Source organism: Drosophila montana, unplaced genomic scaffold (assembly GCF_035044405.1).
Source record: "Drosophila montana isolate Dmon_TW-CO22-7 unplaced genomic scaffold, ASM3504440v1 contig_3733_1, whole genome shotgun sequence".
Classification (NCBI taxonomy): Eukaryota; Metazoa; Arthropoda; class Insecta; order Diptera; family Drosophilidae; genus Drosophila; species Drosophila montana.
Window position 1 is genome coordinate 4,706,031 of NW_026998620.1, and position 27,074 is coordinate 4,733,104.

The 27,074-nt window shown below is 38.5% G+C and overlaps 1 protein-coding gene and 2 non-coding genes across 4 annotated transcripts in view; all 3 read left to right on the plus strand.

Annotated features, from left to right (window-relative positions):
* The first annotated feature begins 3,611 nt into the window (after positions 1–3,611).
* Positions 3,612–27,074, plus strand: part of LOC135436525 (protein Skeletor, isoforms B/C) — a 31,275-nt gene continuing 7,812 nt past the window's right edge. The window contains exons 1-3 of one of the 2 annotated variants that reach the window (XM_064694150.1): positions 3,612–4,386; positions 20,473–20,549; positions 20,612–20,763. In XM_064694150.1, coding sequence (XP_064550220.1) covers positions 4,161–4,386; positions 20,473–20,549; positions 20,612–20,763 — 455 coding nt within the window. In that variant the 5' untranslated portion in view covers positions 3,612–4,160. The remainder of the gene's footprint in view (positions 4,387–20,472; positions 20,550–20,611; positions 20,764–27,074) is intronic. The other variant, XM_064694151.1, reaches the window with a different exon arrangement.
* Positions 12,351–12,516, plus strand: LOC135437334 (U1 spliceosomal RNA). The gene has a single exon (XR_010437668.1). It is a non-coding gene; the product is annotated as a U1 spliceosomal RNA (small nuclear RNA).
* Positions 15,176–15,341, plus strand: LOC135437336 (U1 spliceosomal RNA). Its single transcript, XR_010437670.1, has one exon. It is a non-coding gene; the product is annotated as a U1 spliceosomal RNA (small nuclear RNA).

Sequence of the window (27,074 nt, forward strand, 5' to 3'; positions counted from 1 at the left end):
TTAATTGCGTTTGTTTCCCGATATTTAACAATTCTTTTTTGGGCTCTGTGACTTGCAATTTGTCGTAGTACGCAGACTCAAATGATAATTCAACTCTTTCTCGATTTTGTTTCGCTTTGTTTATAATTTTGCGAGCTGCTGAAATGCAGACTCAGGGGTTAGCGAAAATTTACGCGCTTTTTTTTTTTCGGGGCCGCGTTTAATTTTCGTTGAATTATAAACCTTTCGCATGTATAATTAACGAAATGCAAATGTTAACGCACATCGACATTTAAGTAGACGAAAAACGAGCACGCACATATATACGTTCAAAATATAGAAATAAGTACTGCTAAAATTTCACGGTAATTTTCTCTATAATTAAAAGAAAAAGATAAACGTTTGCTTTAATTTTGCATGTACAATTTGGTCAATTCAAGGAATTGTAAGGCAAAGCTTGCTATATTGTTTTCGATTGAATTTGTTTTTCTCTTTCACACACACACACACACATACACTTACATACAGGCACACACTCGCACACGCACACACGGATTTTCGTCGAGGCGTTGGTGTTGTTTTTGCGTTTGTTGCCTCTGCTGCTCGGCTGTCGTCTGTCTCTTTCGGTTGGTGGTACTTACTCGCCGCCCAAAGCTGCTTACACACAGCCACACATCATAAATGAAGAAACGAAAAAATTGGGTTCCACGTGGGGAACACGCCTATTAAGTACTCGCGGTGTGTCTTTACATTAGTTCATTGTTTTTTTTCTTTTGGTTACAGTTTTGTATAGTCTGTATATATTCCTATTACAAATAATTTTGTAAAATGTAAAAACGCTACAGAAACACGTCCGCTCTTGACAACTTCACTAACAGAATGTTATCGACTAAGTCGATTGTCGTTCGCATAACATATGTTTTTGACAGCCAAAAGCTAACACTTGGCTGAACTGTTATTAACAGAAGGAATTCTGTTAAATTGACTTAAAACGCCGTTATTAATCCAAATTAATATAAACCATATTTTTTTTTTGCTAATGCGATATATTTGTTGTTTAGATTGTTTATATTGTAGCTGCATTAAGTTTAGTTTAGCAGTTGCTTCTTCAGTGAACCACTTTGTAACAAAATGCGGCTCTAACCTGAGGAGCACCAATACCGTCTCTAAAAGCTGTAAGCAGAGCGATAACAGAGCAGAACGTTTTTCGATAATTAATATTATAACAAATAATTTGTTTATCTATAATTATTGTTATTAAGAAAACCATATATATAATAGATAATTTTCGTAAGCAAATGTTCTTACAAAACGCATCCCTTTACACGCTCGACTTTTCGATAAAATCTTCACCCGAATTCTTAAACTCTGTTAACGGAGCTTAAAAAAATACCTAAGTTTACTAAATTTGCCTAAGGAAGTCGTACGTTTACTGTACTTGGACCAGTTTTCCTTTGTTTCTATTCCCGCATGATGCATGCGGAATAAAATTAAATTATTACTCTTAATATGGAACTAGGCGACTTACTTTAATTTATAAATGTAGAAAAGGCGTCTCAGTTGGCCTTGAGGACAACCGCCCAATTGTCCCGACTTTAATGATCGAATGCGTACTGTATATGTGTACTTGAGTATAGTAATTTAACAAACCTATCGATATGCTATTGGCATTTTTATAAATACTGAATGTTATTATACAAACGGTCACACTATGTTCGTTCAAAAATGTTAAGTGGACGATTAAAAGCTTGCTGATGTAGCACTCATATACAACTGTTAGTATGCATGTAGTTCGATAGATGGCGTAAAATAAAAGTTTTCATTTTATTTTATTTTTGTTTAATTTTATCGTAGTCTATAATTTAAAAACGCGGCTCAAAATAAAAAAAATTATATTTCAGTTAAAATTCAAACGGTAATTTTTAAAAATCTACGCCTACTTTAACGTTTAGTTGTCGTCTTGTTGATATGCGTAAGCCGGCATGTGAGGCACCTATGTAAACTTGTACATATTTATTTATGCATATATAAAGTTGTCTTTGTAGTTGTATTTTAACGGACATGCGCCGTTCATCTGCTTCCAATGCGTATTTGTCACCCTGTATGGCCTTGGTGGAGCTCGGAGCTGGAAAACTTGCAGTATTTACGCGCCCAATTCTTGGGGACATAGTAAAAGTTGTTTTCTCCCCATTTTGCCGGATATGCTGTCAAAAGCGCCATCGCTGCGGCTCGGCCCCCATTTTGTATATGCATCCTATACCTCCATCCCCCCGCTTCCCGCTGTCCCAAGGCTGTGGCGCATTTCTGGCTGCTTTTCTTGTTGAAGGTTTTTATCAGTTGAGTTACATTGCGGGTCTTGCTACTTTGAGCGCTGCTATCGCCCGGCCAGAAGTTCTGGATGTTTTTCTGAAAACTTCCATTGAAATGCCGGACTGTTTTTTGTTATAATAAACACAATGAGTTTATTAGTCTGATTTATTAAACACATTCAACTCTTTATTCATATACTTATTTATGCATGTTTAGACTGTAGCTAATTGGTCAAACAGTTCTGACTTTAGGTTTGACTCAACCAATTTAACTATCCACAAAACTGACAAAACAAATGGCAAAATAAACGGCTTGTTTTAGACCAATGGGACTGCAAAGGCAGCTAACCGCAAATGCAAATGTGCAAAATTGAGAAAGTAAACAAGGGAAACACAAACCGCAGAGCACACACACACAAACATACATCCACACAACCACATTGTGGGTAATTTACATTGCACATTTTCCCGCAAGTCGTCTTATTTATTGCAACATTCAACATTCCTGGGCGAAATGCAGGTTTTATTTGCACAGAAACAGTTAATTAGTCAAGTTTGAATATAACGGTTGCTTTTGCAGCGCCATCTATCTTCAATAAAAGGCGAATTTTCAAGTGTGACCAGCAGCTACTGTTGCTGATTCATTATTTTACTTATATTTTATTATCTCATTTCAGGCTTACATTGAACCAGCTGTATACTGTGGAAATATACTGTGGAAAAAAATAAAACTGTAATACAACAAATCTGATATATGGGCTACAAATTTGTCTGAGTGTAAATAAATACTAAATGCATAAATGCGCTTAAAAATACCGCACGCGCAAGCATAGCGTAGCACCGCGAGCGTTTCCTATTGGAATTTGCGCGGCACTCAGTCTGAGGCCGAAGCTTGTTCCTGACGCGCGTTTTGCGAGCCGCCGCGTTTAAAACGCATTTTTCCGTTTTATATACTCTTCTGCACACATTTGGCGTTAAAAAATAACAACAGTATCGAGAAAAAGAAATTTTAAAATTACAACAAAACAACAGCAATTTATTTACAATTAACATACAAACTTTGTTTTGTTTATTTCGAAAGTTTACGATAAACAAGTGAAATGATAATAACACAATAAAAGTGGGCACGTTTTTGACGAATCTATAAGAATGGGCATAGCCCAATTAACAATATTTTCTTTTATTTTTATATATTTTAAATAAATAAAAAAAAAACAAAAACGAAATATTAATCATAGAAAAGTTAATTTACAATTGAACGACAATAAAGTGTTATTTGTGCAATAATTAGAACATTTCTATAAGAAATTAATAAGCGAAAAAAACAAAAAAAAACAAAATCAAAATCAATTAAAACCAACGTAGATAGTAAAATAAATAAATAAATAACCATTAAAAACGAACAAGAAAACAAAAAAAGAAACCTGCGCCATTTTGTAGACCAACTTACGAATGTTACTGTAATAAAAGCTCACACCAACACAAGGACACAAAGATTGTGTGTGTGTGTGTGTGTGTGTGTATTGGAGCCTGCATAATGCGATGTGAGACCTTGAATTAAAAAAGAAAACAAGCCAACGATTTGCCGCCAACTTGTCGACAATATCTCAACTAGAAGACACCCACCAAGAGAGAGAGGGAGAGAAAGGGAGAGAAAGGGAGAGAGAGAGGTAGCAGTTGGCAGAATCTGTGTAGAAGACAGCAGCCCACCTGAAATTCGCCCTCGTAATACCTACCAATAGATTTAAATCCAAGTACACCCACGCAAGCGCATGTCCGGGCCAGCGATAACAGCAGCAACAACAATTGAAGCCGCGCTCGCCTTGGTTTTTCGGTCATTTTGTGGAATCACACGCCAAATTTTTGGTTGGCATGGAAACGCGTCGTCAGGGACAAACAAAAGCATCAACAGCATCAGCAGCAGCAGCAACAACAATAGCAGCAAAAACTTCAACAATGGCAACTGCAGCCATGACAAGGGCCAGGATAACAACAACAACCTCAACGGCATCACAAGGATTAATCGGCACATGGTCCCAGCTAGTTGTTGTTGTTGTTGTTGCTGTTGCAATACTGCTAAATTGCCACGTCTGTCAAGGTGAGTATCCGACCAATTGCCAATATATGTGTGTGGGTGTGTGTAGGTGTGCGTGTGTGTGTGGGTGTTGCGTTTAATAGCTGAATGAACACTTTTGCTCTCGCCCAAAAGAGGTTTAGACCAAATAAAAGCGAGTCTAAGTCTTTGTTATTCAGAGATCAGTCTAGAGAATATATGTATGTATATGCAAAATTTTCATATTTTTACTGTCAATAATTTAGACACGACTTTTGACACATTGAGTACAGCGTTATATGTATATAAAAAAACAAAAAACAAGGCAAGGCCTTCGGACACTTGAAAGTTGCCCAGCTCAAGTGTGAGATCTACAAAATGACGAGCTCCAAATGTATCTACACTCGGCTGTAGTCTTAATAATTTGCACCTCGCAAAAAGTGTTGCGTCATTTCCACAGCCATTTGATTCTATAGTTTTTTTTGCTATATTCTTTTCTATAAATAAAAAAAACGAACTCTTTACTACCTTCCATATAAGTATGCGCATCGCAATTATCAATAAGGCGCAACTCATTTGGCAGTCAACAAATAAATGAGCAGCTGCAAAATTAGTTTATAAAACGCTCAGAGGGAATTTTCGAATAATCTTGATATTGCAAGTGGTTCTTAATGGGCTGCAATTGAATATTCCATTTGGTGTTGCCATATCTGATCAATTTTAAAATTACATGCAGTCTGGCAGCACAAACTGAAACGAAATGCCTATGTTAAGTTGGCTGCGCCAGACTTGTAAAATAATTAACATTTTTTTAAATAATTAAAATTTGTTAAAAATGGGCGAATTTTCATAAAATTGGGCCAGATAGGTAATTTAATAAGATGCATTTAAAATATCAAATAATTTTATATATTTTTTTTATATTTATTTTTTATCGTGCATTAGCTTTGAATAAGTTGTGTGCGAAATTTGTGAAGGGAAAATTATCTTAACTAAAATAAATTAATCATTTTTGAATAAATCGGTTGTTTTTCTGACTTTCATTATTCTTTAATTTAAACACGAATGTGAATGCCTGACTTTAAAATTAACTGGCTGATATTTATTTTTGCACTAAAATCATCTAATTGAAAAGTAAAAACAAAGTATTAAGTCGATTGAATCAGAAGAGTCTATCTTAATTTGAATATTATATAAAAAATGTGCAATAATAGGCTGTCTATAAAGATAGCTGGACTGTAAGATCATTAACTTGGAACAGCTACTTAAGCTTTTAATTATATATATAGATAACTAAAGCAATTAAGAAACGTTAGTTAAAGCTGACGACAAGTTTTGGCCAGGTGAGCAAAAAGATGCCGATAGTTGTTTTGAACAAAGTGAAAGCCATTACGAATTGCTTGTAATTCGCTTTAATGAGCAGAATTCATGCTCGCTGATCTCAGGCATACTATATGTATATATACTATATATATGTACATACATAGAAGATTCCTCACACCAGGTATTAACTTTATTTGCTGACTGATTTGTGTTTCGGCTTCTTGTGTCAAGCTTTCTGTTTAGCGAGCATTTAGCCATTTATGAGTACAGCTTGTAAATGTGAATTTTCAAATCAAAGCATAGCCATTGTTTTGCATATTATTGAGGCCCGAAGATAATACATGGCTTCGCCTGCCTAATTATCATAATTAGCCCGGCCAACAGAGGCGCAGGCCGCATGGCTTGCGGTTCATTGAACCGTTGACACCGACGCGCTCGTCACGCAATTGGTCAACAGCGAAGGAAAAAAACATAAAACAAAGAGAATTAGGTACGCTGTAGTCGCGTGTGCTCGACTACAGCATACCCTGTACCCCTCAGCTAATATAATATAATGCTTCATAGCACCATTTTTGAATTTCCCAAATGCTTATGCAGGTATTTATAGATTAATTATGTACAAATATAACATGACATTTGGTGGAAAACGGGGGAAGGTATCAAAAATGTGAAATATTGAAATTTGGTGCATCTAGCGCTTTTACTTTTTGTTTCAAGTTCGTTTTACAAATTTCAAAATTTTGAAAGTCCAAAGAGATCTGGACCATTTATTATAAACTCGTTTTGCGTATGGTATAGGATTATATATTTCTCAAATTTCCAGTCTCTAGCTCTTGTAGATTCGATATCGACAGGTAGACAGACGGACATTCGTAATTCGATTCAGCTCGTTGTTCTAATCAAGAATATTTATACTTTATGGGCTGGAACATGCATCCTACTGGCTTTCACATATATTTGCGCAAAACCAATATACCCCTTCTACAGGGTAAATACAGATTCATACTCTTTTGTTAAGAATTTTAAGGTTTTTGATGTTCAAGTGTATCGGATGGAAACAGGAAACTCTAATCGATTACTACAAATATTTTGTTCGTATAGAGATATGGCAGTATAGATATTGGTACTTGTGGGATCGGCTTGTAAGGCTGACATAGAAAATGCACATATACATGCATATAGAAGGCGGCTTTTCCGACCCCACAGAGTATATATATATATTGTTCATCAGCCTTGGCTCTGGCCTTGTCTGTCAGACTGTCCGTTCGTCCCTCGTATCTCTGAAAGCGTTTCTATGAGAACTATAGAGAATTAATATTTTGAATGTAGGTAGTTCAAGTCGTACCACGAAATGATCCCCTTTTTTTTGTTTATTTTTCTATTTTTTATTAGCTAATTTATTGATAGTATTCTTGAGCATCGTAACCTTGTTTTACAATAATGGGACTAACTTACTTAGCATTACTCATAAGGCTTTATAATTGTTCGATATTTTAAACTATCGATAACGCATCCCGTTTCCACAAAATCGATCAAAATCAATATCGATTTTTTGTTTTTTGACTATGTCTCCCAGCTTACAGATAGAGATACCAAATTTAATATTAAGGCTCTGGCTTAGTATACATAGACTCATAATATTTCATTAAATGTGAGTATATTTCTAATATTATCTTATATATATTAAATTAGCTTAAAAAGGTTGCCACCGTTTCTGCGACCATCATGGGCGTGATCCTCAAATGGCCATACTTAGAAACGGTCAAAACTAATGTTTATTATAATTCTAAACGCAGTTTCCCACGTCCACTGTGCGAAACTCAACAATTGTCAGATCTTTTTCTCACAGTTCTAAAGCGGAAGTCAGCAAATTTTGTTGAATTACGAATGACTTGTTGAAAGATGTAACCAAAAATGCTGTTCCGACTCCGTAATCATTTTTTTTCACCCAACAATCTTGAGATTTTAGGAACTCCAACTTCTCAGGTGCTAGTTTTTTGGTCAAAGAAATTTTTAATTTTTTTCTGTTCTTGATATATACGATAAACCGAGCTAATGAGCCGCATTTAATCAGGAGAGCATTTCGATTCTGTATGTTTTGGCCATATATCTCAGCTGTGGTGCGCTGGTAACATTATTTATGTCTTCGCATTCTCATTAGACATTAGAGAGGCCAATGAACCGCAACAAACCAAATCATTCCATGCTATCTGTGCTGGTAAGTGTAAATGCTGGCAGTGTAAATGCTGCGTTTTCTTCAGCGGCAACAAAGTGCGAGTACTGCCAAAAAAAAAAAAAGCGAATGGTGTAATGTGTAAACCGGTTGACGATTGTCGGACAACGGCTGTGGCAATGTCTTCTCATACTTGGCATACAGTTCCCAGCGCACACTTGGCCCAAAAGTTACACATCGAGAGCTGGCTTTGGCTGCGGCTGGCGCAAAACAGAAGTGACTCGCCAGCCAGCCCATATGCCGCTTACGTAACACAAGTCTTTTGAGCGAAAAAACAACTCAAACTCGAACTTTTAAAATGAAAAGCGCAGTCGCAGTCGCAGTCGCAGTTGAACTCAATTCCATTGGCATGCAGTCGCTCGTCTTGGCGGTTAATTAACATGGCATAAATATGAGCAGCGCGTAGAGCGAAAAAAACGAAAGTGCGTGGCTAGCATTACGTATGCCTCGGCTCCCAGAAACACTTTAGGCCAAAGCTGTCTCTTAGCCAAAGCCGCAGAGAATGACAATATCGAACAGCCGAGTCCGTTGTGGCTAAAAAACATTGCATGCACGCTTATGGATTTATCATTTTTGGTATTTCATTTACAATTTAAATGACATTACTTAAATATAACAAAAGCCAAATAAAAATGTTTGCAGTACTCGCTAGATTCGTGGCCTAAATCACTTGGCCATTTAGGTAAGCGAGGCGCGCTTAAATGTTGCAAGGGCTTACCTGAAATCCAAATCGTCATATGTAAAGTTGGGTTGATTGTCTAAGCTATATTATATTAAATCGCGTTAATAATTATTATTTTGAAGAAATCATCTCAATAGTCTTTTTATATTAAACTGTTTGTCCTGACTGAAAGGTGACCCACGACCCGTAAAAGCTGCTAAGCTGTAATTTTACTGAACTTTTTCTTTTCAATCCAAGAGCTGCACTAAGAGGGGCAGGCGAAAATTCAGCCATCGAAATGTAATTTGCAAACTTGACGTCATGTGTTTAGGTCTCCGGTTCTGGTTCAAATCCGGCAGCAATTGTTTCTTTAAATTGTTATTATTCACAATGAAAAAAAAACAATAATACATTAAGAAACAAGAAAGAAATAACAAATGAATACTCGTTAATAATAATAATTGGCATTTTCCTTTTGTTTTGATTATTTTGCCAACCACAATGCTTGATTATATATTTCTTGGCAGGCCCCACTCATTTGATTGGCTAAAGGTCAGGTTAAGGGTTCCAATAATAGAGAAGACAGACTACTTTTACCTTTTCAATTCAAATTAGAAAATGTGTGAAAATTAATTATATTAATGGGTTGTCTTTTTGAATTTGGCATAAATTAAACATTCATTTTCGGCACCACTTACATTTACAACAATATTCCCTTTAGCCCCGCAAACACGGGTAATATCTTGTAACATATCTATACATATTTTGTTTGTTGTTTGTTGTTTGTCTTTTATTATTACTTTATTAATCGTAACATTGATGGGTATGCACGGTAGGGCGGGAGATTAGATCCGTGGTGAAAATGTTACTGGTTCAACGCGGACAAAGTCGCGCTTGGAAATGCTTAAAAAGAACAATATAGGAATTTCATAAGAAAAATTTAGTATTCGATCTTGTTTAAGATGGGCAACGCATTATTATAAAAGACTGCATAAAGTCAGCTCTATCCCCATCTACTTAATTATGTATTATGGTGCTTAACGATAGTCATGCATATTATTTTGGGAACACAATTTTGCAGTTTGAATTGAATTATAAGAAATGGTGGCATGTTAGTACAATTTTATAGATAAATGATGCAGGCTATATATATAAATATGTTTATGTATATATATAAATATGTATATTTGAGCAGCATTCGGTGAGTAGCTACGGACTATTAGAACAAGAGCCTCAAATTGAATTTAAATTTATGTTATCCCCAGCCAAATGCAAGTTGAGGTCATTTCCAACTATCGAACACTGCTTAAATTTCAATATTAATTTCCAAAATCGACAAAAATGAGCGAAAGAGTAAATTTTTGATGTAGGTTATGGAAAGAGTATGCGGATCACCAATATTTCTCTTTCTAGATACTTTCCCCACTTCCTCAAAAAACTAAAAAAAATTTTATTAGAGCTTAAGTTAAGAATAAAATCTTTAACATTCAGTTAAGTAACTTAAAATAAATACTTTTTTAAGATGGCATCTACCCTGGGTAAAAAGGGTACAATGATATATATATATATATATATATATATATATATATGTATACAGGCAGAAGAAAGCATCTTCGACCACATAAAGTCGGTCTCTTTTTAGTTCATTTGCTCGTATCTCAGAATCTAGAAGATTATCAAATAATCGATCACTTTGCCCCTTTCCATGCAATCGATAAGAACGATATCGATATTTGGGCATATCTTATAGGTATAGGATCAACAGAGATATAATTGATTTTATTTTCTTTATTATACCCAGGGCCCATTAAAAATGTTGAATAGGTCATGCTATAAAACACACAGATAAGGTTAGTTTTGAACTATTTTTATTGGAAGAAAGTTAAGGATATCTCCCAGTCAGGCATTGCAGAATTGACACCTCTTACTTCTTTTAATTAGTTGTAGTTAAATTTGAAGGCATCTCAGTGACAAGACATAATTAATATTTCATTCAATAATAATTGGCGGTTTCAAGCTCTTTTATTGTTGTAGTCCAATGAAATCCGATTGTCTGCACTAATGATTATCATTCGGGCGCAACTTTGGAGCTAGTTGCCTTGAAGGGAGCTCGACGTATGCTTCATTGAGCTTCAATTGTCAAGCAATCAAATTATCAACTGGCGATATTATAATATGACTTATTTCCCATATGAATTGTCAGTTTGGGACTCAGATGTGGCATTTGGCTGCGATCGTGGACTATTGCGCTGACAAGCTTATCGCGTATTTGCAGTAGTCGACGGCATTTAACAAACGATGGCCATAAAACTAACTTCCACTTTTCAATGTAATCTAATTCGCACCAGCTACTTAGCAAGAGGGTGGGGGGGGGGGGAGGGGGGTTGCATTGAGAGGGGCGGGGAGTCGTATGTATCACTTTTCACGTGTGTAGTTCTAATGCCGCGCAGATTGTCGAGCAATTTGCAGAGATTAAATTAGCTGAAGCGTGCGCTGCCAAGCAAGAAGCAATCCCTGTCCCATTTTATTCGAGTTGTTGTTGTCGTTGTTCTGGTTGTTGTTGTTTTGGTTGTTGTTGTTGTTGGGAGTGTTGCCGTGTACGGCTCCATGCCGATAGCTGTGGTTGCATACGAAACCACCACCGAAACTGGCTGCGTGCGGAACTGAGACGGCGATGTCTGCGCAACTTTTGTGTGTGGGTGTTAATGCGCCACGCCCCTGCCCTCATCTCACCGCGAAGCCCAGCTGTGAGATGCCCGCCCAACCGCCCACCTTGTGGGCAAAGCATTTTTCACTCGCTCTCTCTCGGTCTGTGTGATGTTGCCGCGCAAAATGTCTAATCTGTACGCTGGATTTACGAATTGTACAGCTCCCTGTTCCCTGCTCCCTGTTCCCTGTTCCCTGCTCCCAACTGCTGCCAGAGATCCCGAATCGACTCCCCGTCGACCACATTGAAACTTTGTGTACATATTTGAGTTTCATTTCGTTTGTGGTTTGGTTTTTCGGTAACATGGAGTCATAAAATTGAAATAAATATAAATGTGAGCTGCGCTCAATTCCCGCTGAGCGGTACCGCCCCCTTTTCCCAGTTGAGCGAGGGGGGGGGGGCGGGGGCGGTAGATTAGCGTGTAGCTTACAAATCTCTCACGAGTGTTGGCTTACCAAGAAACAATTGAAGACCAAGGCCGGAAAAAAAAGAAAACCTTATCTTCAGGGTGCAGAACATGAAAAACTGTTGCACTGTTAGTTGGGATTTCCCTGAGATATATGGATATGTAGTAATCGGATCTAGAATTAAATCGAGCCAGTCAGGTGAGAGAACTGGAAACCCTATACAAAACTTGTATCAAAACTGAACTGAAGTCTATAAATACATCTAAAATATATAGTCATGAGGTCGGTTATTCTTTCATTTTGCACCCTTTAAATAGCAAGCAGAAAGTGAGAATTAGTTTAGTCCAATTTAAATCTTAATTAGTCAAGGAATTAAGAAGGACATGAGAGCTATGTAATGGAGTAATCCGATTCAAATACCACCCAGCCCGTAATTTCTGAAATAGACCTTCCTATAAAACCCTCTGCAAGGACACAGACAAACCCAAAAAGTTGGTACCTGGTTTGATGACTATTGATTCAGCTACAGCCTTTTTACCTGAGTTCAATTACACGACCTTACATTTGTTCAATTGTATTGCATATCTAAGGGCGTCAGAGTTTTACAGCATCATCTGTAATTCCCAAATAGTTATAGCCATGTGAACATGGAAACCTTAGCCCAGAGCCGAGAAAAGCATACTTACCTGGCGTAGAGGTTAACCGTGATCACGAAGGCGGTTCCTCCGGAGTGAGGCTTGGTCATTGCACATTCGGCTGAGTTGACCTCTGCGATTATTCCTAATGTGAATAACTCGTGCGTGTAATTTTTGGTAGCCGGGAATGGCGTTCGCGCCGTCCCGACATATATTAATACATTTAACAAAACTCTATCTAAACTATATATTGGATTAGAATGATTCTTGCATCATTTTCCGTTGCGTTGTTCTACAGAAATGACAAATGTGATATTCTTGGGAGAATTAGGATTAGGAGTTGGTCGATCAGAGTATATGAAATTTACAAAAATCGTTCCGAGCTCGTATTTCTTCTCTGCTTTAAGGGAAAACTTACTGATAGAGATTGCATAGAATATAATGATAATACCCTTTTCACCTATTTTAACTAATCTAGTAACTTATTGCATTAACTTAACTTATAGTTTTTGTATAAGTTATGGCTATAAAATATCAACCTTGAAAGGAAGTTGCTCTCGCTGTGGCCTTAGATTTAGACATAATATAATTCATACCCAAAACTTGGGCCACAATCCTAGAAACGCGTGGTTCAATTGACTGCGTTATTTAGGCAACTTATCTATCAAAGATGGAACATCATATATATACATATGTATAGATATAAATATATTTTTAAAAATAGAAAACGAGAAAGTAGGAATATTTTGGGCACGTCGAAGATTTAATACTCTTGTAGATTTAATACCCTTGTGTAGAGCGCGGCGGAGCTATGTCGCTTTAAAACATCATAATTTCCGCAAAAAAAAATTGACATAATTCAGCAAATGTCGCTTTGCTGAAAATATCTTGGAACACGGATTATGTTGCCATACAAGAACCTAATTTTCAACCGATACTTCCTATGGCACCTATGCGATAAAGGGGTCCGATGTTGACAAGATGTTACTGAAACTAATAAATGCCAAGCTTGGACGAGATATCTGATGAACAACAAGTTTTCTATACAAGAACAAGTCTAAGTTTTTGGCAAGCCGGAAATATCCAACTGGGAGATAAACTCAAACCAGCGTCGAGCTGCCGTCACATTCATATTTTACAAATTATACTATTTCTCCAAAACTGAAGGAAATGCAGGCATTATTCTATACACGTGCACACATACATATGCGAGGGCTCTTTTCCAAATTATATGTAAGAATTTTGTATTGTCTTATGTGGGATATATATAATTGGAGGTTTTCGTCAAACTTTCAAATGATAATGTAGTCTTGAGGTATGAAGAGATGGCAGATCGTTCGGTTGAAGGGAGCGAGGTACAAATTTGAGTAAAATAGTTGATTTTTCTGTTACTGTAACTAAATACGTTTTTATGGAAAACAAAAGTTGATCTTATCGATGTGTTTTCCTTATTATATCTTGATCTTATTGAAAATGGGTAAAAAGGATAGGATAGAAAGTTCAGAGTATCACTCAGTCGGGTACTCCTGACTAGATGTCTAACCTGTTGACATTAGGATAGCTAGCCTGCACCTTGAGGTTATTTAAAATAACATGTAAATATAGCTTATGACATATCGTTAAAACCTTGCACTGGTTACGCATTAAACAATTATGGTTTGATTTTAAATAGAAATAATAGCTCTACGACTGTTTTATGTGTCAGTAAGTACTGAGACGTCGCTTTAGAGTTAACATCGGCGACAGTTTAGCTGATCGATTTATCAATATGCCCGAATCAAAGTCGAACTCAACCCATGCCAATGCAACCCATCCCAATTCCATTCCATTTGAATCCATTCATTAGCCGCTTTTCTTTATGCTTGTCCCGCCTTCTATTCCGCGTTTCCTTATTTATTTATCATCATTTATTTCGGCGTCTCGGTCTTTGGCACGTCTTAAAGCCCGTGCCGAAAAGAAAGGAGTCCGAAAATTGTCGCTGTCAGATTACGGTGCAATATTGCTTCCAGTTGCCATATCCTGCTGCCTTTCCGCCTAAAACTCACGACCGGGTCGAGGGCGAGGACGAGGACGAGGACGAGGACGAGGACGTGCGACTCCCCCTTTTTTGGCTTTGACACAAGCAACAATTTACTCGGTTCCAGGTTAAAGTCATATCGTTAGCATTAACGCTTTTTGATTTTTATTGAGTCAGCTAAATTTTATTCGATTTGCCATCCATACATATACACGCAGAGACCCGGTCACACCCGGGGTAAAAACAGCAGCAGCACGCATCCCCCGTGATGAAAGGGAAGACTACAGCATAGACAACAACATTCCTGGGGGAGGAATATTTTCGAGCTTTAATGATGTTGGGCGACCGACCAACCAATGAACCCGCCGGCTGCGGCTGGGGGGACGGGTAACCTGCTTGCAGAGAGTCTATTTGGCAAGTAAATGAAAATTTGATTTGGAATTTCGTGCGTTGCGCTGCGACGTGCATGCGGCACGACCCGAACCCCCGGACACCCTGGTTCACGATAATGTTGATGACGACGTCAAAGTCGAAGATGGGCATGTGATAAAATAAATTACGGGCAGATTAGTGCGAATTTAATTATCATTTGTTCCTTTGATGTAGCTACGGGTAAATAAATAGAATAAATACCCGGCAAAGAGAGATTATACTAAGCAGTTCCCGGTGCGGCATTTATAACATCATTATTCTGGCTCTCTAGCTTCGCAGCGAGGCAGTTGCAAATTGCAATTAATATGTCACAATGTGAAAAGTGTTGCCTACTTTCTAGCTGAAATGCGACTGAATATAATTCCCAAACAGTTCTAGTGGCGCGGCAATGGAAACCCAACGGTTGTGCCGGAGAAAGCATACTTACCTGGCGTAGAGGTTAACCGTGATCACGAAGGCGGTTCCTCCGGAGTGAGGCTTGGTCATTGCACATTCGGCTGAGTTGACCTCTGCGATTATTCCTAATGTGAATAACTCGTGCGTGTAATTTTTGGTAGCCGGGAATGGCGTTCGCGCCGTCCCGACATATATTAATAAATCTGACCCAACTAAATACGAATTATATTTATAGCATTTGGTTTCTTCCTTCCCAAAAGACGGACAGTTGTTCATTCGGATTTATTTTTCGCCAGCTTTGTATTAAGGCTTCGCATCGGCTTAATTTTCGTTAAATTCTGCTGGTTGCCTGTGGTTACGGCATTTGGCTTTCCCCGTAATGTCTCAGCCTCTTCTCATCCCTTTTTGATGACGATTCCGAGCAGGACGCACTTGCTTGCAGTTTAGGGCGCGGGATGGTCCTAGGCTTTTTGTGAAAGCCAACCCTTTGACCAGCTTTTTGATTATTGTTCCAGGCAGATTGATTTTGTGCGTGTTTATCCCCCTTTCCGTGTGGCGATACCCATGGTTACCAGTTAATTTAGCGAGCTTATGCTGTCTGCCAAAATGCAAATGCTTTGAGCAGATATGCCGCTGGATACTGTTGCAATTCGGATATTCAGGACTTACTTCGCTTAAATGTGATTTGCTGCAAGAGGGTTTTACTGTAGAACAGGCTGCTGCTGAAACATCCCCTGGCATAAAAATGTTGTGTGTTTCCCTTTAAAGTTCATTTAAAATGTGGGTCACATCGTTGTCGCCTCAATCAAGGCATTCTTTGCCTGGCAACGTCTTTGCCAATATACATTATCTGCTGTGTGAAATCTTATCATTCTCAATGATGAAATATCAGTAGAAAAAGCCGCAGCCGCAGCCAAACATTCAGCCAGTCAGGCAGAAAGATAGACATGGCCAGTGGGCTATTATTTGCTTGGCATGCAGCCTCCTCACGCTGTCAATGCCCATCCGTTCTCTCAACAGCCACCAAACATTATTAACAACAACAACAAGAACAACATCGTCGACATCAGCCTTAGGCTTGCTTGGTCTGAGGCTCAGTGCCAGCCCTTTATGAGCATTTCATTGGGTGCGGCTGCACACACGGACACGCACACGGACACGCACACGGACACGGACACGGGTACAAGAGCAACATCAACATCAACATCAACGTTAACGTTAACGTCTACGTCAACGTCAACGTGCTCGTCATCACATTGTATAAATATCCTCGAGCACGTATATTTCATGGAGACACGTGCTGCATGTTTGCGGGCCGGTCCAAATCTTCAGAGATTAATGCACGCATTAGTAGATTTAATGCATATTACGTTGAGCGCACGTCCTTCTCGTCCTTCTCGTCCTTGCCGCTGTTCATGTTGTTGCTATTGCTATTTGCATTGTTGTTGCTATTGGCACTGCCGCCGTTGCCTTGGCTCCCATCATCGCCATTGTCGTCGATACAATTGAGACATTCTGGGGAATACCCTGGCATCATTTGTTGAGCCACCCCTGAGCCCACAACAGAGTAACAGTTGCATAGAAAACTGAAACTACGATATACTTGTAGCATGGAAAGCTTACTTTGGCAAATCGAAGAGCGTATACTCTTTTTTTTGAATCTGTGTTTAAATTTGTCAAAATCATATCTAACATTTTATGAATTGCGAAATATGTTTGCTTAGGGCACAATATATTCCTATATATATTCCTAAAGGATTTTTTAATTAATACTAAATCCGGCATTAAGGCAGCAAAGGCCTCAAACTGGGTCTGAACAGAACCGTATGTATATCTTGACCAATCTTAGCATTTACTATTTATACTATGCTATCAATCAATCTCATCATTTACGAGCTTCACTATTCTCAAGTATGATAGCTGTAGTTAAAAGTTCTAAGCTCGCAGATACTCTTGAGCTCATTTTGGGTATTCATAATACAATAGAGTGTTTAAGCATATTAAATCATTTCGGAGGGTATTGTGAGAAACTGTGTAAACCTTAAGGGAGACGTGGCTGACCTTTATATTTGCTTATATACATTATATCATTTTCTTGCATATATTATATAATTTTATTTGTTTGTTCAAATATCAACTCACCGATTTTACATTTTATAATTATTACCAATTACCACACTAAATTTGCTAACTTTAGCTTTTATTAATTTTCCATATGCCGATTATCAAATGGGGCAGCCAATTTCAACTAATATATACGCTAAAATCTTTTCTTATATCAAATATATTTTGTTTTTCTCATTTTGTGCATGGCGATAAGCAGGCAGATTAAATGACAGACACCGTCTACTTGAAGATGCCTCTTTTTTATTTTTGTACATCTATTAAACTTGTTTAATTCCTTGCATAGAATAAATGTTCAGACATTGCGATTAGACACTAAAGTTTCTAATCGTTTAAGTTGAGCCTTGAGGCACCTGCTCTTATTCAAACATCAACTTCCAACTCCAAAGTTGGATAAGAATCCGCAGGCAGATTTTGGCACCGTACAACTTAGCCTTGAATTTGAATATATTTCATGGTTCTCAAATTTATGAAACTTTTTGAAAACTTTCGTATAACAGATTATGATTAGGAACCAAAGTTTCTAATCAATTATGTTGGGTTTTGGGGGCACCTAGACTTATTCAAACATTAACTCGCTTTTCACAAATTGTGAATTTGGAAATGAGGTTTGCTTGCAACTCGAATGTTTCATTTAGAGTCCCCGGGTAGATTTTTGCACCCTTCAGCCGAGCATTGAGTTTCAATATATTTCATGGTTTTCAATCAATTTCATGGCAAAGCCACAGCGGGGTAGCAACAACTCCCAAAGGACCTGTCAAGAGTATTGCAAACAGAGCTGAAAGCTGGCATCATCAGCATCAACATCATCATCATAATCGTCATCAGCATCATCAATGTCAGCATCATTTTCATAAGAAGCCGCAGCTCGTCATTATTCAAAGCAAATGATAGTCTGTGGAGCTAAGAAAATGGGTTGGGGTGCGTTCTGGCAAACTTGAAGATACGAATTGTACTTTCGACTAAAACTGAAACTTTTGCAACGTGCACTTTTTGTGTGGCAAAGTTTTCGGAAGCGGATTAATTTGTAAGGCAGCTGACGCTTTTTGTTTTTTTTTCGAGAGTCCCAGGATTGTGAATATGACAACTACAGCTGCATTGCCTTGACAATGTGTATCTGCATCTGTATCTGTATCTGTATCTGTATCTGTATCTGTATCTGTATCTGTATCTGTATCTGTATCTGTATCTGTATCTGTATCTGTATCTGTATCTGTATCTGTATCTGTATCTGTATCTGTATCTGTATCTGTATCTGTATCTGTATCTGTATCTGTATCTGTATCTGTATCTGTATCTGTATCTGTATCTGTATCTGTATCTGTATCTGTATCTGTATCTGTATCTGTATCTGTATCTGTATCTGTATCTGTATCTGTATCTGTATCTGTATCTGTATCTGTATCTGTATCTGTATCTGTATCTGTATCTGTATCTGTATCTGTATCTGTATCTGTATCTGTATCTGTATCTGTATCTGTATCTGTATCTGTATCTGTATCTGTATCTGTATCTGTATCTGTATCTGTATCTGTATCTGTATCTGTATCTGTATCTGTATCTGTATCTGTATCTGTATCTGTATCTGTATCTGTATCTGTATCTGTATCTGTATCTGTATCTGTATCTGTATCTGTATCTGTATCTGTATCTGTATCTGTATCTGTATCTGTATCTGTATCTGTATCTGTATCTGTATCTGTATCTGTATCTGTATCTGTATCTGTATCTGTATCTGTATCTGTATCTGTATCTGTATCTGTATCTGTATCTGTATCTGTATCTGTATCTGTATCTGTATCTGTATCTGTATCTGTATCTGTATCTGTATCTGTATCTGTATCTGTATCTGTATCTGTATCTGTATCTGTATCTGTATCTGTATCTGTATCTGTATCTGTATCTGTATCTGTATCTGTATCTGTATCTGTATCTGTATCTGTATCTGTATCTGTATCTGTATCTGTATCTGTATCTGTATCTGTATCTGTATCTGTATCTGTATCTGTATCTGTATCTGTATCTGTATCTGTATCTGTATCTGTATCTGTATCTGTATCTGTATCTGTATCTGTATCTGTATCTGTATCTGTATCTGTATCTGTATCTGTATCTGTATCTGTATCTGTATCTGTATCTGTATCTGTATCTGTATCTGTATCTGTATCTGTATCTGTATCTGTATCTGTATCTGTATCTGTATCTGTATCTGTATCTGTATCTGTATCTGTATCTGTATCTGTATCTGTATCTGTATCTGTATCTGTATCTGTATCTGTATCTGTATCTGTATCTGTATCTGTATCTGTATCTGTATCTGTATCTGTATCTGTATCTGTATCTGTATCTGTATCTGTATCTGTATCTGTATCTGTATCTGTATCTGTATCTGTATCTGTATCTGTATCTGTATCTGTATCTGTATCTGTATCTGTATCTGTATCTGTATCTGTATCTGTATCTGTATCTGTATCTGTATCTGTATCTGTATCTGTATCTGTATCTGTATCTGTATCTGTATCTGTATCTGTATCTGTATCTGTGTCTGTATCTGTATCTGTATCTGTATCTGTATCTGTATCTGTATCTGTATCTGTATCTGTATCTGTATCTGTATCTGTATCTGTATCTGTATCTGTATCTGTATCTGTATCTGTATCTGTATCAGTATCTGTATCTGTATCTGTATCTGTATCTGTATCTGTATCTGTCTGTATCTGTATCTGTATCTGTATCTGTATCTGTATCTGTATCTGTATCTGTATCTGTATCTGTATCTGTATCTGAATCTGTATCTGTATCTGTATCTGTATCTGTATCTGTATCTATATCTATATCTATATCTCTATCGGTAGCTGAATGTATCAGCATCTGTCTGTATCTGTAGCTGAATGTATCTGCATCTGCAGTTAAGTGCATTGCTGTGTGTGTGTGACCCAAAGTGCGACTTGAAACTTACTTCATTTTTGGCCAAAGTCTTAGACGCATCAAAGTAATGTCCAGTCTTCATGGCTGAAGCTCACGTTAAGCCCTTTGACCTGACTGTATCTATATCTGAGTGGGTGTGTCTAAGTAAACAGAACAAAAACATGAAAGTTACTCACTTTTGGTACAAAGTTTTGGACGCATCAAAGCGAATTACAAGCCAACTTCTCATTTTTAATTCGCATCCCACCTGTTCTTCTCTTCTTTGCAGGAGCCGGTCGCGCACCACCGGAGCCCTACTTCGGCCGCTACATTGGACAATTCACGAACTTTGCGCATGGCATAAAGGTGGGCGGACAACTCAAAAGATTTCAGTCCAAAAGCTATTAACTATGAATTCATTTTCGCAGGGCGCCATCTATGCCGTGGACGAGTCAACGCTGTTTGTTAAATCCTTTGCGTACGATGGCACCGGACCGGATGCCTTCTTCTGGGTGGGCAAAACGCCCAGGCCATCGCCCGAGGGCTATATTATACCCTATCCGGAGGAATATATCGGCTCGTATGTATCGCTGACACATTATCAATGCATTGGAATTGGGCAAATTTTTGGGGGTTCCAGCTACGGCGGCGACAACTCGAGCGCAACGGGCCATTTCCTAACACTCAGCGTCTGCCCTGTGTGTGTGTGTGTCCGTGCCATGTATCCTTGCAGATTTTACGTTACGCACGCTTGACAATGAAACCACTTTTAAAAATTAAAAAACATTTTTCATCTTGGCTGCCATTTGCGAAGTCGCCTTCGTTCCGTACGTTTAATGCTTTCTTCTTGTTGTTGCTTTTGCTGTTGCTGTTGTTGCTGTTGTCGCTTCGTTGCCTCCTAATGCGAAAAACTCATTTATTTCTTAACGTTAGATCTGCGGTCATATGTACATACATTTATGTATTGTGTGCGAGAATGTATGTATGTGTGCTTGTAAGCATGTGGCATTGGCAGCCGCCCGCAACAACAGCAAAGAGTGAAAGCCGCAGCCGCAAGTGCCAAGGCAGACAGCGGAAGGGGGCGGGGGCGGGGGCGAGGCAATGGGTGTGTGTGTATGTGTGTGGCTAGTAGATTTTAACCACATTCTGGCTGTATTTACTTAAAGTTGTTGCAGGCGCAAGGTTAAGCCGCACCAATGTGCATTTTATTTACCTTGTTTGTCCCTCACCTGACTTCTTGGCCGTCAAGTTCTGCCTCTACTCCTGCTGCTGCTGCTGCTCCCCCCTCTCCTTGGCGATTGCCGTCCACTTGAACTGCACTAAGCCGCGCTGAGCCACACAGCGTGCGACGCGTCTCTATGCAATGTGTCGTCGTTGCATGCCCCACGATTGCTTATCAGCGCATGCAACGCACACAATTTGACGTCATTTGACGGCTGCTTAGGCATTAGGCACTTGGCTGCGACGCATTTTTATCATTATCATTCGTATCAGTATCATTCCCACTTGACAAAGTCGCCGTTGATCCGATGCCAAGGTTAAGGTGAAGTGCCTCCACTTGTCGCTGACATTTAGTCATGCTCCTTGACAAATATTTAAAAACTGCCAAGATTTGTGGCATCGCAATGCGTTGCGAATCAGCTCGGTGAAAAAATGTCACGTTTAACTGTCAAATAACAACAAATCGTCGTGCGCAACAAATACCATCATATGTAGAAAAGCTCCTTTTGCAAAAAATATTCTACCACATTTTTCCATTTTTTTGCTCAATACATTTGTGTACACACACAGAATGTGAACAAGCTTTGACATAAACATTAAATATAGGTTATAGGGAAATAGAACGTAATTTATAAATAAGGGCTAAATTGGTCTGCACTATTGTGCGTACAAATATAACATAGTAAAAGAACATTACAAGTTACAGATATATAAATATAATATAACATGAAAATCGAATAGAAAGGCGATATTTAAAGGAGGCAGATAGAGATAGAGAGAGAGAGAGGTGAGGGAGAGAGAGAGGGAAAGAGAGGGCGAGAGAGACTAGCTAGAAACCCGAGCAAGCAATATATAAACTAGAAAAAAAGGAATTTAGGAAGAGCCAAAGATATATATTCCAAAAGAAAGTTCCTTATATTATAAACATATATTAAAAGCAGCATTCAAATCGCGAAGCTTACTTTTATTAATAATAATCGTTAGTAAAAGGTTAATTTAAATAAAGTTTTAAATGCAAAAGTAAACTTTATGGTTTGATTTGCCAAAGTAAAACGAGTTACATAAATATAGGCATAAATATGCCTAAGATTAAATCTACTTAGAATCTAAGAGCAAATTAGAACCTCAGAAGACATTTGATATGGTAGTAATAAAATATAATAGCAGCATGCTTAAGTCTGAAAGTTGTCAAGTTTAATTTGGAATAGTCTTTATTCAAGAACTGAAACTCTACCGATTGCACACAAAGGAGATGTATGTATACAGGAGAACGAGTTTAAGAAGATTTTGTTCAAAGAAGCACAATTAAGTACTTAAGTGCCAAGTATAGTAAAGAGATCTTAAATAAAAAGAATCGGATCGTTCCTTAGGTATTGAGATCTGATCTGATATGCTAACTTGATATGCCAAGTTTAGGATATACCTTGTTGGTGAATGTCTATAAAGCTGTCTTTTTGCTGAAGTTCAGCTTTTATCCAAAAATGTTCTTGAACAATTTTTTGCTCGTAGCCTTTGGAACTCTTTTCACATCCGCTTTAGAATTTTCCATTGCCCTTGCTATTGTCACGTGGTTTCTCGCTTGAAATGCCTTTGACAAAGTTGTTGCTGCTTGATGGTGTGCATGCCATCCCCTCCCCCCACCCTCTCCACGCCCCCTCCACTCTCTTCCTGCACTATGCTAACTCAAAATTAAAAACCCTGCGCCCCGCAACCGTCGCCAGCTTCGTATTGTAATCGACTTTAATGCGTTTCATTGTTGATGCCACGTGCCGAGCTTTATTAGTTCAATGTATAACATTGGCATGCCTCATCCTCATGACACCACCTCAAAGAGTATGTGTGTGTGTGCGTGTGTGTGTGTATCTAAATATGGGGTGCCAGCGTAGTCGCTGGCCGGAACGAGACGCGGCAGCGATTGCACGCTTTTACGCTTTCAGACACACACATTACCCATCCTACTTGCCACACGCCAGATGCACCTTTTTCTATATGTGTGTGTGTGTGTGTGTGTGTGTGTGTGTGTGTTGTGCGGGGTTGACAGGTGGGCCCAAGTGATTGCTGTATTATGTGGCGCCGTTACTAAGTGCTAACCATAGCATACATTTGGGCGCACTAATTGCGCGCATTTATTGTGTGTAATCAGTTAGAAGCTTATTCCCATTTGATGTCTATATACAAATACATATGCATATATATATATATAATTATTTATTTATATAAATTGATAAATGCAATTGATGGACAAGCTGCTGCTTGTCAGCTTTTGCTAATATCAGCTGGCAGCTTTAGTTGACTTCTTAGCCGAGAGAACTGGCGCTCGACTTCGACTTCAACTTGGGCTTGTTCTCGGACTTGGACGCCTGCCAATCAGCTTTAATTATATAACATCGTTTAGCTGAAGGGCTGCTGACGGCGCTGCTCACTTCCCTTTATGTTCAAGTGTGTGTGTGTGTGTGTGTGTGTGTGTCACAATGGATGCATCGAGCATAAGTAATTAAATTAGAATTTTTTGAAAAGCATGAAAGCGGCTGTGACGCGTCGCTGATTAACGCCCGACGATGCCGCCCGTTGGCTGCTGCTGCTCATTTGCATTTCCAGCAACTTGTACAATGCATATCCCCCCCTTAACACCCCCCACCTCTGCCTTAACCTCCCCCTGCTCAATGCTGTTGCTGCTGACGCCGATACTGATTTATGCTGATCTCATTAAAATGTGTTGCATGCAAAGTGGCAAAACGAAGTTTTTAGTTTTTATGCCCATTGTCAGGCAGAGCGAGAGAGAGAGAGAGGGAGAGGGAGATGGGAAGAGCCGCAGCCACCCGAGTAGACAGGGCCCAGGGCCCATCATTCATTGTGTTAATGTTAATCAACGTTGACAACGCAGCCGCAACACGCAAAAATGCTTTTTGCTCTTTCTTTAAAGCCTTTAACTTAATTAAGCGACAAAAAGTTGTTGAGGCCCGGCCCAGCAGCACGATGGGGCCAAAATGCCTCAAGTAGTTACGCCTGTTGCTGGCAGCTTTTCGGTTTGGCGCGTTCAAAAGTGCTCATTTTTTATTTATTTATTTTTTTATTATTTTTGCCATCGGCAGTCGAAATATAAAAGCTCTTAATGCACAGAGACAGATAGAGAGGTGTTAAATATCCTGCTTTAATCAGATACCAAAATGTTATTCTGTATTCTGATTTGTTAATATAGCATGACTTTTAATTCACCTGGTTGCCAGCTTAACTATTTGAATATATCGTTAAAATGCCATTCAATTCGAAATACACAAGAGTTCTCTTATAGTCATATTTCCAAACTTGGATTATACAGATGAATCTCTTGGTCACATGGGATTTTGATCTATCCATCATATCTATTGGCTTATAGTTTAATCTAGAATTAAATATTAACCAACAGTTTCTATTAAAATAATTACTATGAATTATTTATTGTATTAGATCAAAAATATATCATACATTATTTCAAACTTCTATATCATCAAATTGAGTAATTATTAAAGATGATCTTCCCCATAGTTTTAACATGCGGTCATTTTCTTGTCAAATGCTTAACCATCAATTTAAATTACAAAATTTCAGTTCATTCTAAACTATATTTGGACTTATGAGATATTCCGATCAATATACTAGTCATTCCGAATGAGACTCATTGTCAAATAGCTAAATATAAAAAATAATTTTAATTTTCTCAGAAAAGGGAATTCAAGATAGATTTCCACTGGTGGGAAATGGATGAAAAAAAAAAAATGAAAACTTGCCTAAAGAGTAACTGTCCGCTTTTTCTTAACATATTTTCGTAGCTATTAAATGTGCTTGACATTGACTATTGCGGGCAGAAAGCCCTCCTTCTCCGACCTCATAAAAAAGTGCCCTTGCTCAGCATCAACAGACGAATCGGTCTAATCACGTCCATTTGCGAACAACAAAAAATCGATATCGTTATCCTTTTTTTTTTTTGATCATATCTAAGAGCTTACAACAGTTAGATACTCCAAGTGTAGGCTGTGGTATATAATAAAGATTTCTAGAATATTGCACTTTATTGATAACTCACTGCGATCCCCCCAAATCTATCTAATTTTTGGAGGCATAGCCTTATACTTTGGATACCAAAGTAAACCCCTGAAAATGAAATAGAGATTGAACACATTTCCCATATTGTGGGGCTAAGGAAATAAGAAGCATAGCTTTTGCTTAAGCTACATTGCTTCCGAGTACTTTTGTGAATAAACATGCATATCTGAAGAAAAGACTTCGTATGTGTTGAAAGGCACATCTCTGCTTTCAGGGCATCTCCAAGTCGGGAGAACATCTACTTATTTTATTTTAATTATCGCGGAGCCTTATAGAGGGTTACGGTTGGCCTAGAAGATATCCACCATGAAATTCCCGTGCCGCGTGACCAACGAAATATGCACCAAAGCCCGCCCTTGCAAAATATTTCATATTTTCATACAAATTTAATTGAGTGGTCGTTGCCGAGAACTCATCTGGCGCTGTTGCTTCTGCTGGTGATGGGGGGGCAACGCACCACGCCAGCAACCCACGCCCAAAAATTAAACATTCATAATAATATTTCGAAATAAATGGCATGAGTCGGTACGTTTATTTGGGGGGTGATTGAGCTCTGGCTGGCTGGCTCGCTGTCTGGCTGGGGCGCAGTTTGTCAAATGTCTGCTGAGCTGGCTCGTTTCATTGCCTAGATTCTGGGCCAGGCGCGATTGTTCCGCATTTTTGCGAGGCAAGCAAATGTAAAATGCCAGTCAGCCAGCAAAAAGATCCCAACGAGCCAAATAGAAACGAAAAAAAGATGGATACGCAACAAGTTGCTTGCGCCTTGTTGTCATATTCAACGGAAATTGTGAACGCAGCCAAGTCAATAACTAGTGATTGACACACTGAACTTTGGCGCTGGTCTTGGTATCTGCTGCTGGCCGAAAGACAAATAAACAAGGCAGCCTGCCTGCCTGCCTGCAGGATAGGACACTCTAAGGCTTTCAAACTAATTGGGGGAAAGTTGGTGGCGAGAACAAACAACAGCAGGAAAATCGATAGATGCTTATGGATTTGTTTGCTGAGTGCATCAATGTATCTGAATCTTGAGCCCGCACACAGCGAGCTCGGCAAATCAAACAAGGCACAACACATACAAACATATTTGCAATGTGAAAACCAAAGGCAAAGTCAAAGGCAACCAGCAGCCGCAGGGGAACATTTCAAGATGCCTGCTGGAAATCAAAATGAATCTATCTCACAGATACAGTTACAGTTACAGTTACAGATACAGATACACATTCGCTGCGCTGTTGACACAGTACCATTCAATTTATTTTGCACTCATTAGAGGTCAAAGCGACGTCAAACCTGCAGCTCGGACGTTCTTTTGAGGGTGTAAATAAAGTGCTTAGCCGTGTCTAATGCCAAATGTCGTTTGTGGCCCGTCTGACACTTGTTACACAACACACACCAACTGACTGGATGACAGATTGACTGACTAACTGACTGACTGACTGACAGTTGTACCACATACACAACACAAACTCTCCCTCCCTTGCGAGAGAAACCCAGAACGGATGCTGATTACTTATATGGCCGATGATAATCAGCGGGAAACTCAGCTCTCTTGGGATTGACATACGCGTACTTCGACTTCGAGTTGGT